Source organism: Stegostoma tigrinum, chromosome 9 (genome assembly GCF_030684315.1).
Source record: "Stegostoma tigrinum isolate sSteTig4 chromosome 9, sSteTig4.hap1, whole genome shotgun sequence".
Lineage (NCBI taxonomy): Eukaryota > Metazoa > Chordata > Chondrichthyes > Orectolobiformes > Stegostomatidae > Stegostoma > Stegostoma tigrinum.
In genome coordinates, this window is record NC_081362.1 from 27,972,239 (window position 1) to 27,985,407 (window position 13,169).

General features: G+C 43.4%; 1 protein-coding gene across 10 annotated transcripts in view; it reads left to right on the forward strand.

Annotated features, from left to right (window-relative positions):
• senp6a (SUMO specific peptidase 6a) overlaps positions 1 to 12,736 on the forward strand; it is a 167,892-nt gene extending 155,156 nt beyond the window's left edge. For all 10 annotated transcript variants that reach the window (XM_059648441.1, XM_059648439.1, XM_059648440.1 and 7 more), the window contains 3 exons: positions 8,745 to 8,813; positions 8,905 to 9,055; positions 12,206 to 12,736. In XM_059648441.1, the coding sequence (XP_059504424.1) occupies positions 8,745 to 8,813; positions 8,905 to 9,055; positions 12,206 to 12,373 (388 nt within the window). In that variant the 3' untranslated portion in view covers positions 12,374 to 12,736. The remainder of the gene's footprint in view (positions 1 to 8,744; positions 8,814 to 8,904; positions 9,056 to 12,205) is intronic.
• Positions 12,737 to 13,169: the final 433 nt, after the last annotated feature.

The window sequence follows — 13,169 nt, forward strand, 5'->3', positions numbered from 1 at the left end:
CATGCTAGCTATCACCATCCGAGGAAAAATGCTCTCACTGTCCACCCTATCTAATCCTCTGATCATCTTGTATGTTTCTATTAAGTCAACTCTTAATCTTCTTCTCTCATGAAAACAGCTTCAATTCCCTCTGCTTTTCCTCATAAGACCTTCCCTCCATACCAGGTAACATGCTGGTAAATCTCCTCTGCACCCTTTCCAGTGCTTCCACATCCTTCCTATAATGCAGCGACTAGTACTGTCAACAATACTCCAAGTGCAGCCTCACCAGAGTTTTGTACAGCTGCAACGTGACCTCATGTCTCAATCCCTCTACCAATAAAACAGTATAATTTCTTAAAATTGCCATAAATATTGTGGAGTTTTCTCCTCATCTGACTTTGGATTCGTGGACTTTTAAATGCCTACAAGTGTGGTACACTTTATTGGTTATCCTTCACATGGGTACATCTCCTGAGCTATCCAAACAAGGTTTTGTTACACTGACTTTTACCTCTTACTGTTCTATCATCTTGAGAAACTGTTACATTCCCAATTTTTTTTCTGCCATTTTCTCTAGGAATCAATGTAGAATTGTTAGTTTTAAAATATCATTAGTTGTTGATGCTATGCAAAGCCCTGACCAAGCTGATACCTGCAGTGGTCACACTTGTGAGCAAGTAGTTGCTGCAATCCTATGCATTAATGTAGGCTTGCCAAATAAAAATCCTTAAATTGATTCGTCGTTCTGTATTATCAACAAACTGTTACGTTGTATTCTGTTGGCCTGTGCCAAAAGTATGAAGTGTCAGGCCTTACAAATGATAGCCATTTCTATTCAGTGGCAGGGGGAAAAACCTGATGGGAGCAATTCAGACATTAGTTCCTGGAAGGATGGCACTGACTTGGGAGGTGACAGCACATTCAAGGATTTGGGAGAAGAAAAGGAGGTTTGCAGATGGGTTAACAGTTTTTAAGAGAAAAGAGATCTTGAGCTGGCTGTCAGATCTGGTGATGAATGGCTAAAACAGTTGTCCGTCATGTTGACTTGAGTCTATCGCTTAGTCTTAATTTTGTTTTATATTAATTCATGTGATGAGGGCACTGCCAGCTAGGTCACCATTTATTGCCTATTCCTAATTTCCCAGAGATCAGTTAAGAATCAACTACTTTGCTGTGAGCCTGGAATCACATGTAGGTCAGACAAGGTAAGGATTCTATCCCTAAAGGACATTAGTGAACTAGAAGGGTTTTTCCAACAATCAGTATTGGATACATGGTCATCATTAGACTCTTTAATTCCAGATTTTTCTTTTATTGAATTCAAATGGGAGTGAGGATGAAGTCCGTACTGTCCTGGTCAAACAACTAGTATTTGAAAGAGCAGTAGGCATAGGCAACAAAGGTAATGTTGTGATCAAGTAGATAAGTAACTGCAGAAATATCATGAATAGAGGTCAAAGCCTACACAGTTAGAAGTTTGAAAATAAATTATAGAACATTACAGCACAGTACAAGCCCTTCGGCCCTCGATGTTGTGCCGACCTGTCATACCGATCTGAAGCCCGTCTAACCTACACTATTCCATGTACGTCCATATGCTTATCCAATGACGACTTAAATGTACCTAAAGTTGGCGAATCTACTACCGTTGCAGGCAAAGCGTTCCATTCCCTTACTACTCTGAGTAAAGAAACTACCTCTGACATCTGTCCTATATCTTTCACTCCTCAATTTAAAGCTATGCCCCCTCGTGCTCGCCGTCACCATCCTAGGAAAAAGGCTCTCCCTATCCACCCTATCTAACCCTCTGATTATTTTATATGTTTCAATTAAATTATACAATGAAGTTTTAAAACAAAAGGAGAGCAAGGCTGGGTGGCGCACAGATCAAGAAAGTGATCAGAGATAAATTCAGCAGGCCAGGCAGCATCAGAGGAGCAGGAAAGCTGAATTTTCAGGTCTGGATCCATCTTCAGAAATGGGGAGGGGAAGGAGACTCTGCCTCCCTCTCTCTCTATTTCAATGATGGAAGGTGGATAAAGGACCAGATAGGTGGAGAAAAGACTGTCAGGTCAAGGAGGTGGGGTGAAGCTAGTAAAGATGAGTGTAGGTGGGGAGTTGGGAAGGCGGTTGCTCAGTGAGAAGGGAGAGGCGGGTAAGTGGGAGGGAAGACTGACAGGCCCAGGAGGCAGGGATGAGGCTGGTAGGTAGGAAGTAGGTGTGGGGGTTGGTCAGTGAACTGAGAGGAGCGGATAGGAGGGAGAAAAGATGGACAGGTCAAAGCGACAGGGATGAGATGGGCTGGTCTTGGGATGAGGTTTGGGCTGGGGAGATTTTGAAGCTTGCGAAGTCCACATTGAGACCATTGAGCTGCAGCGTTCCCAAGCCGAATATCCACTCGCCGCCGATGCCACTCCACCCATCACCCATCACCCACACAGCCAGCAGCACCACAGCAGACAGTAGCCCCCAACCCTGCTGGGTGTTCCCCATTTCTGTTCTCCTCGCCTCCTCACCCCCCCCCCCCCGACCGCCTCTTAACTGAGGATGCACAGTCAGCCCTCAGTAAAGGACTCACCTTTATCCCGTCCACCTGAGCATCAATGAATACTGTTCACGCCTGGAAATCACAGTTTTTCTGCCACCTCTGCCTCCACACTTACTACTTTAATTGCAAGCCTAACCACCACCACCCCCCCCCCCCCCCCCCCCCCCCCGCAGCCGACCCCTTCTGCTTCCTCTAGCACACCCCGAACTCCTACCCTCCCACAACCTTGTCATCGTCATCAACTGCTGCCATGAAATCCATCACCTCAACCTCTCCAAGGTGAAGCTGGATGAACACAGCAGGCCAAGCAGCATCTCAGGAGCACAAAAGCTGACGTTTCGGGCCTAGACCCTCCTTCGGAGAGGGGAATGGGGAGAGGGTTCTGAAATAAATAGGGAGAGAGGGGGAGGCGGACTGAAGATGGATAGAGGAGAAGATAGGTGGGGAGGGGATAGGTCAGTCCAGGGAGGACGGACAGGTCAAGGAGGCGGGATGAGGTTGGTTGGTGGGAAATGGAGGTGGGAGGAGGGGATAGGTGAGAGGAAGAACAGGTTAGGGAGGCGGGGACGAGCTAGGCTGGTTTTGGGATGCAGTGGGGGAGCTTGTGAAGCTTGTGAAGTCCACATTGATACCACTGGGCTGCAGGGTTCCCAAGCGGAATGTGAGTTGCTGTTCCTGCAACCTTCAGTGGCATCATTGTGGCACTGCAGGAGGCCCAGGATGGACTTGTTGCCTAAGGAATGGGAGGGGGAGTTAAAATGGTTCGTGACTGGGAAGCGCAGTTGTTTATTGCGAACCAAGCGGAGGTGTTCTGCAAAGCCCACCCCGACCACCAAAATATTATCTCCCAGACCTTCCTTTATCCTCATCGCCTCAGGTGACCTCCCACCCGCAGACTCCAAGCCTCATCGTTGCCCAACCCCACACCCGCCCATTTCTACCTCCTTCCCAAAACCCATTAACCTGGTTGACCCATTGTTTCTGTTTGTTCTTGCCCCACCGAACTTATCTCCACTTAACTCACCACCTCCGCCATACACTTCCACCAAAACTTCCGATTCCCTGGTCCTCACCACCTCATCTTCACATAGCCATTCCTGTAGACTTGCATTCCCATGCAAATAGCCTAAAAGCCCTCCGCTGCTTCTTCTCCCACAGGCTTGACCAGTCCCCCCCCCTCCAACACCCTTTTATTCACTTAACCAAACCTGTCCTTACCCTTAACAACTTCTCCTTCAATTCCTCCCACTTCCTACCAACAAAAGGGTAGCCATGGGTACCCACGCGGGCCCAAGCTATGCCTGCCTCTTTGTAGGATATGTGGAACAATCCCTCTTCTGCAGCTACACTGGCCCCATCCCCCACCTCTTTCTCTGGTATATTGATGACTGTTAGCGCCGCCTGGTGCTCCCACAAGGAACTCGAACAGTTCATCCACTTTAACACCTTCCACCCCAGCCTTAAGTTCACCTAGACCATCTCTGATACCTCTCTCTCCTTCCTGGACCTCTCTGTCTCCATCTCTCTGGTAACCATCTGGAAACTTATTTATTTCGAGCCCATCAACTCCCACAGCTACCGAGAATACGCCATCTCTCACCCTCCCTCCTGCAAGAATGCCATCCCCTATTCCCAGTTCCTTCACCTCTGCTGCATCTGCTCTCAAGATGAGTCATTCCACTCCCAGACATCCCAGATGTCCTCATCCTCATCCTCATCCTCATTTTTCAAGGACAGCAATTTCCCCTCCACAGTGATCGAAAACACCCTTGACCTCATCTCTCGCATTTCCCACACCTCAGCCCGCACACCCCCTCCCCGCAATAACAACAAAGACAGAATTCCCCTAGTCCTCATGTATCCCCCCATCAGCTTCTGGATTTAACATATCATTCTCTGCCACTTCCGCCACCTGCAAACTGACCCCACTACCAAGGATATATTTCCCTCTCCACCCTTATCTACCTTCCAGAGGGAACGCTCTCTCCGTGATTCCCTCGTATGCTCCACACCATCCACTAGCCCCTTCACCCCGGCACTTTTTCCCTGCAATCATAGGAACTGTTACATCTACCCCTACACCTTCCTTCCCACACCCCACCTCCATCCCAGGCTCCAAGAAAACCTTACACATTAAACCCTACACACCAGATCTTATCACATGGTCTGCCATTACACACTACCCATTGACAGCCACTGATAGTCCGCATTGACAACCATTCATTCTCCCATTACCCATTCCTTTTGTCCAACTGTTCTTCTCTGTCTTTGGACTGTCTCTCTATTTGTCATTTACACCTTACCCCCTCTCCCCATTCTTTTTTCTGTGTAAAAAACAACTTTTTCCTAGCTACCATTATCTGAAGGGTCACTTGATTTGAAATGTTGACTCTGATTTATCTACACTGATGCTGCTGCATCATTCCTGCGCCTCCACTGCATCTGCTCCCAGATGGGGTGTTCCAGTTCTGAACATCCCAGATGCCCTTGAGAAAGGAGGACCCATAACATTCCCCCGTCCAGTGATCGAAAATGCACTCAGCTGCATCTCTTGCACTTCCTGCACTTAAGCCCTCATGCCCTCAGACCCCCTCCCTCCAACAAAAATAAAGACAGAAGGACAAGGGGGATTCTATCACCCAACGAACCTCTATATCCAACATATCATTGTCCGCCACTTCTGCCACCTATAATCCGATCCCACAACCAAAGAGGCACTTCCCTCCCCATCTCTATCTATCTTTCTTAGGGACTGCTTTCTCGACGACACTCGTCTGCTCCATACTCCCAACTAACCCCACCAACCCAGCATCTTTCCCTGCAACCACTCTAAGTGCTACACTTGCCCCACACCATCCCCCTGCACCACCTTTCCCCCCCCCACCTCCATTCAAGGCACCAAACAAATATTCCATATCAGATGGGTTCACCTGCGCATCTGTCCACTTGTCTACTGTACCCACTGCTCCGGATATGGTGGCCTCTGCATTGGTGAGACCAAATGTAGACCTGGAGACTATTTTGTAGATCATCTGCGCTTTGTTCTCAACAAACAACAATACATGCCAGTCACCAAACATTTTAAACACCCTCTCCCACTTCCTGGATGACCTGTCCATCCTTGGCCTCCTCCAGCGTCATAATGTCGCCATCTGCAAAGTTCAGGAGCAACACCTGATATTCTGCCTCGGGAGCCTACAGCCCTGTAGCATGAACATGGATTTCACCAGTTTTAAAATCTCCCCACCCCTGCCTCATCCTATGTCCAATCCTTCCTCTCATCTCCGGCTCCTTGACCTGACACAACCTGTCCATTCTCTCCCATCTATCCGCCCCATCATCCCACTAACTAATCCCCACCATTTGCTCCCTGCATTCGCCTATCACCATTCCACCTACCTTCCCCAGCCCCACCCTTCCTCTCTTTATTTCCCAGCTCCCTTCTCCCTCCCTATTTCTGAAGAAGGGTCCTGACCCAAAACATCAACTTGCCTGCTCCTTTTGATGCTTCCTGGTCTGCTTGTGTTCCTCCAGCTCCATACTGTGTTGTCTCTGACTCCAGCATCTGTAGCTCTTGATATCTCAGATCTTCCAGCAGTGTATTTTTATTTCAATCTTGTACTCCCTTCAGTCGACTGTATCATCTGACAGCGACCAGAATATGATGGCATTTTTCATGCTGTTTAACGGCGAGACGTGTGGGTCCATAACTATTATTTTGAATTTAAATAAGGGCAGTCATGAGTACATGAAAGCAGGGCTGGCCCAAATCAACTGATTATTTGGGTTAAGGGATATAGCAATAGAGATGTGGTGGCAAACGTTTAAGGGGAAAACTGAGTGTGAGAGATAGTTGACCAAAAATATAAAAAGATTGGAAAAATTTCTTTGGATTTTTTTTTGTGTTAATCCTTTTGAAAATGTGTCAAGGAAATTAGTAAAAGAGAATAAAGCGATGGTTGATGAATTCAACAGAAATATTGTCTGCCTTCACTACAGGATTTAAGTAATACCTCAGAAATAGCTGTAAATCAGGAATTGAAACTGGGGTGGGTGGTTGGGGGGGAGTGAAGTAGGGATGGGTGTTCTCAAGAAAATTACAAGCACGAGGGAAATAGTACTGTGTAAATTGTTGGAACTGTGAATTGACAGGTCCCCAGGTTCTGATGGGTTTCATCCCAGGACCTTTAAAGAAGTAGCTAGTGACAATTGATGCATTGGTTTTAATTTTCCAAAACTCAGCACAGAATCAGACCCTTCGGTCCAAACAGTCCATGCCAATCATAATCCCAAACTCAACTCGTCACACCTGCCTGCACTTGGCCCATATCCCTCCGAATGTTTCTTATTCATGTACTTATCCAAATGCGTTTTAAATATTGTAACTGTGCCCGCATCCACCATTTCCTCCAGAAGTTCATTCCACACACACACACACCATTCTGTCTTTTTTAAAAAAAGAAAATTCTCGCTCATGTCTTTTTTTAAATTTAGATTTGTGGAAGATTCCTTTAGATTGGAAAAAGCTAACATAACTCCTTTCATTCAAAGAAGGAAAAAGGCAGAAAGCAGGAAACTACAGGCCAGTTAGCTTAAGATTTATCTTCCGAACTGCACACAGTACTCTAACTGTGGCCTAATTGACATTTTATACAAGAGATAATAGGAACAGATGCTGGAGAATCCGAGATAACAAGGTTTGGAGCTGGATGAACACAGCAGGCCAAGCAGCATTTTAGGAGCAGGAAAGCTTAATGTTGCTTGGCCTCCTGTGTTCATCCAGCTCCACACCTTATCTCTGACATTTTATACAATTCCAGCATATTGTACTTAGATTTTCTGAAGGCATTTGATCAGATGCCATATCAAAGATTAGGATAGTAAATAAAGGCTCTTGGTGTAGATGCTAATGTATGAGCACGGATAAAAGATGGGCAGGTTAACAGGAAGCAGAGAGTAAGAATACCTGGATGTTTTTCAGGCTGGCAGGATGTGATAGGTGATGTGTCACAGAGGTGGGTGCTGGAGTCTTTACTCTTTAACTTGTGTTAATTATTTGGGTGAAGGGACTGAATGTTTAGTAGCTAAATTTGTTGTTTTGAGAAGAAGATAGGTATGAAAGTGAGTTGTGAAGTGGATATAGATAAGCTGTTAGTGGGAAAGATCTGGCAACTGGAGTACAATATGAGAAAGTGTGAAATTGCCCATTTTAACATAGTATCTAAATAGTGACAGAACACAGCTCAGATACAGAGATATGTGTCCTTGTGCATGGATTGTAAAAGGCTAGAATTCAGGTACAACAAGTAATCAGAAAAGCTAATAGAATGTTATGTTGCATTGCAAGGAGAATCGAATGCAAGAGTAGTGAGCTATGCTTCAACTAATCACGACATTGGTGAGATGGCATCTGGAGTTCTGCGGAAGGGTCACTAGACCTGAAATGTTAACTGATTTTGTTTTCTTTACAGATGCTGCCAGATCTGCTGAGCTTTTCCAGCAACTTCTGTTTTTGTTTCTGGAGTACTGTGTGGGTATACTGGTCATCATACTTAGGGAAGTATATTAATGCATTGGATGCAGTCCTGAGAAGGCTGGAATGAGTGGATTGCCTTATGAAGAAAGGCTAGATTGGCAGCACATGTATTCTCTAGAGTCTGAGTCGGAGATGACATAATTGAAACACAAGATCCTGAGGAAACTTGACAGGTGGATGTTCAAGGAACAGTTCCTCTTCTAAGAGAAAGTAAAACTAGGAGTTATAGTTTAAAAATGAGGAGTGCCCATTTAAGGTAGAGATGAGGATGTTTTTCTTTGAGGGCTGAGTCTCTTATAGAATTTCTTTCTTCAAAAGGAAATAGATGCAGAATCTTTAATTTGTTTTTAATGCAGAGGTGGATATTTTTGAGATTACCTAGTGACTGAAAGTTTATTGTGGATATGCAGGAATGTAGATTTGAGGTTTAAATTGGGTCAGCCAAGATCTTGCTGAATGGCAGAGCAAGCTTAAAGGGCCAAGTGGCCTACTCGTGCTTCTTTGATCATACATTTGTGGATTATGTAACCAGACTTCAAACAATCCAAAATGTGACATTGCAAACATATTCTTGAAATTCTAGAATATCTATCAGAGGTTATTAAGTTTTTGCTACACCCTGTTAACTCACTTAACGACCAATAACAATCTCACTTCCACATTTATTCTCTTTCACAGGCCTTGCATTCTCATCATGGATTCTTTACGTGGACCAAGTCGTACAAATGTGGTTAAGATCCTGCGAGAGTAAGGGCATTTCTGTGAAGTATTGGATTTTTTAAAAAGTTCTAATAAGGGTTATCCCCACTTAACTTTCGTTTGTTGATCTTTGAAACAGATACCTTGAAGTAGAGTGGGAAATGAGAAAAGGAAGCAAAAGAGCTTTCACCAAAGATGTGATAAAGGGCTCCAATCCTCGTGTTCCTCAGCAAGATAACTTTAGTGATTGTGGTATTTATATCTTACAGTATGTCGAAAGTTTTTTTGAGGTTAGTATCAACTTTTGTGTGTTAGAATAGAGAGAAAATCTTCTGCAAAAGAAGAAAGGCTTTGCAAGTACATGTATCTGTCAGGGTGACCAGTCAGTTTTGCCTTCCATCTTCCTGGCTGAAAGTTTTGCATTGCTTTGATAAGAATGCGTGAGATGCCAGCAACCAACTTGGGCAATGAGTATTCAATCTGGATGTAATCTTGTTCTTATTCACATGAGAATAGAAACCAACTTAACATATGAATTAGGTGCAGAATTAGGCTATTCTGGCCTTCAAGCCTGCTCCGCCATTCAATAATGCCACAGCTGATCCCTTTTGTGTTCTGAAATCTATATTCCTATGTATCTTCAATAAACTTTGATTCACTTGCCTAATGAGAATTTATCCACCTTCACCTTAACAATATTCAATTACATAGTTTCAAGGCAAATTTTCAAAGTCTCTCACCCCTCCCTGATGGAAAGACATTCCCCTCATCTCTATCATATAATTGTAGAATTTTGAAGGAAGCTATTCAATCTACCATGCCTGTTTCGACTCCTGAAAGAGCTATCCAACTCGACCTATTCTCCAGTCCTAGATCTATGGTCCTCAAATTTCATCACATTCAAATATATATTCACTTCTCCTTTGAAACTTTGAATGGAATCCACCTCCATTCTTTCAAGCAGTGCAATCCAAATCCTAACAACACTGTTAATAATCAAGTTTCTCCTTGTCTCACTTCTAGCTCTCTCTCTGCAAATCTTGAAAATTGTGACCCCTAATTACTTTCCTGAAAGGGGACCTCTAATTTTAGAAATATGCTTGAGTTACAGATTACCCTTTCCAGAATCACTAAGACTGTTCAGGGTTGTATGACACCAAATTAAATTAGGCCTCACTCTTCCAAATGCCAATGAGAACAAGCCAAGCCTGTTCAGTCTTTCTTTTTAAATAAGACCCCTCATTCCGGATACCGATCTAGTAAGTCACCTATGAACCACATTCAATGCATTTATGTCCTTACTTAAAGAAGGAAGTGCAAACTGCACACGGTATTTGAGATATGATCTCACCAGTGTTCTGTATAAAAGAAATATACTTTCCGACCCATCTTTGTATCATTTGCAAATTTGGTCGTCATGCGTTCAGATCCCTTGACTAAGTCATGAATACGTATAGTTGAGGGCCCAGCATAGACCCTTGCAAAGCCTCACTTAACACATCCTGCCAACCAGAAAAAGACTCATTTCCACAGTTTGATTTCTGCAAACCAGCCAATCATCTAGCTATAGTAATATGTTACACCCTATACCATGAGCTTCTACTTTGCACAATAACCTTTGATGTGGAACCTCACCAAATACCTTTTGGAAATTCAAGTACAGCATGTTAATGGTATCTCATTTATCAATAGCACATGTTACTCCTTCCAATAAATTGATTAAACATTTCACTTTCAAAAACCATGCTGACTTTTCCTGATTATCTCGGGTTTTCCCAAGTAACCAGTTATAATCTCGTTAATAATCATCAAATTTAACACCTACAACAGATGTCAAGCTAACTGGCCTATAGTTTCCTGTTTTCTCCCCCTCTCCCTTCTTGCTACTTGCCAGTCTAACAGGAACCTTTGCAGAATCTGATGAATTTTGGAAAATTAATACCAACCATATCTGCTATCTCATTAGCCATTAAAGCCACACAATGTGGTCAGTCAGGACCTAAGGACACATCAACCTGCAACTCTCAATTTGCTCAGTACTACTTTCCTTGTGATTATAATTTCACCAAATTTCTCTCTCACCCTTTTCAGCCTCCTGATTTATAGGTATAACTGAGATGTGTTTTATATCATCCATGGTGAAGAGAGAAGCAAAATATCTATTTACCACAGCCACCATTTTTTAAATTTACTATTAATTCTCCATTCTCACCCTCTAGAGGACCAGCACTTAATTCAAAATATTCTTTAGTTCTTAGATATATGTAGAAACTCTTGCTATCTATTTTCAGATTTCTAGCTAGCCTTTTCTCAAGCTTTATTTGTCTTGACTAACCGCTTGTCATCCTTTGCCTTTTTTGTGTCCTAACCAGTCATCTGACCTACCAGTCACTTTTATGCAATTATATCCAAGTTGAGTGAGTGGGCAAATGAATGGCAGATGAAGTATAATTTGGATAAATGTGAGGTTATTCACCTTTGGTAGCAAAAATAGGAAGGCGGTGACTATCTGAATTGCAGTAGATTGGGGAAAGTGGGAGGTACACCAAAAACCTGGGTGTCCTTGTACACCACTTGCTGAAAGTAAACATACAGATTAGCAGATGGTGAAGAAGGCAAGTGGCACGTTGGCCTTCATAATGAGGATTTGAGTACAGGAGCAGCAGTAGTCTGCTATGATAACAAAGTGTGAAGCTGGATGAACACAGCAGGCCAAGCAGCATCTCAGGAGCACAAAAGCTGACGTTTTGGGCCTAGACCCTTCATCAGAGAGGGGGGGGCCTTTGGGAGAAAACACCCAGAGTTTTGTGAGCAGTATTGGTCTCCTTATCTGTGGAAGATTGTTCTGATCAAGGAGGGAGTACAACAAAGGTTTACTACACTGATTCCTGGGATGGCAGGACTGATGTATGAAAAGTATCTGGATCAGTTAAGACTTATTCATTAGAGTTTTGAAAAACATGGGAGATCTCACAGAAACCCATAAAAGTTTAACATGACTAGATGGGTAAGTGCAGGAAAATGTGTTCATGATAACTAGGGAGTCCAGAAGCAAGGGTCACACTCCAAGGATATGCCATTTAGGCCTGAGATGAGGAAGAATTTCTTTGCCCAGAGTCGTGAGATTGTGGAATTATCTGCTACGGAGAGTGGTTGAGGCCAAATCATTTAATGTTTTCAAAATGGATCAGATAGAGTTCTTGGGGCTAAAGGGATCAAAGAGTACTGGGACAAAGCAGGAACAGGGTACTAAGTTGGCTGATCAACTGTGATTGTATTAAATAGTGGAATGCCTACTCCAGCTTCTGTTTTCAATGTTATCAAGACACACAACCAATGTTGTCTGGACAGTAGCTATAAAAGTACTGTGCAGCAGAAATATTTTCTGTTCCCCCTCCAGTATGCTACACTGTGTTAATATCAGCTCAATCCATCCACAGAATCCAATTCCAAGTTTTGAACTGCCTATGAATTTGATGGAATGGTTTCCTCAGCAACAAGTCAAAAAGAAACGAGAAGAAATCCGAAATGTAATTCTCAAACTCTGTGAGACACAAAGCAAAGGGAAGAAAGGACAGGAATACAGAGCAACAGAGGCACCTTCATGAGCAATGCCTGGCCAAGACAGACTCTGACAGAAGATGCCATTTTCAATTACTGGATGTTGTTGCACTACCACAGAAACGACTTGGATTTGTTCAAGTGTTGGTTTCTACAGAAGGATGAATTCTTTGTGTGTGTTTGATCTTATAGAACATTTTGATGCACACCTCTTCATTTTACAGGCACCCAGATGAATGTTAATGTGCTGTTATAAATATGACAAACTGTATATATGTTCATAAACTGAATTTACTGCATTTGTGATCAATTTCACTGTTTTGGGTTAGTAAGCATTTTCGTATGTACTTTTGTTAAAGGTAGTTGGATAGCTACTTACAAGTATGATTAAAAGTTATTGTAGTATTAAATGGACTGGGCAAATCTATTTTTTTGGCCAAGTTTCACTTTACATTTTCTCCACCTGCCCTACTCACATGAATGAATTCACTCCTTGCTTGAATATGGTTCTGAGGTGTTCTTCAGTACATAGTCAAAGTTGCCTTTGAGCATGGCCCTTAACACTATATTGGCAGCCTTACCCTTCTGTGGAGCATCCAGTCCTGTTCTTGGCAGATGTCCGTCCATGCATACTTCTGACATAGGTTACTGAGGAACGAGGATCTGACCTTATTATTCATCTTTAACCACAGGATGCTAAGGCTAATTTGTAGCCAAGCTTGAGATCAGCTAGTTTGAAAACTGGATAAATAATTTTGCTGAACTGCAGGCACAATGAATAAATGTGAGCCAGTTCTTAAATGGGAATGCATGTTGTATCTCAGCAGCTGTCTGTGAGAGCAC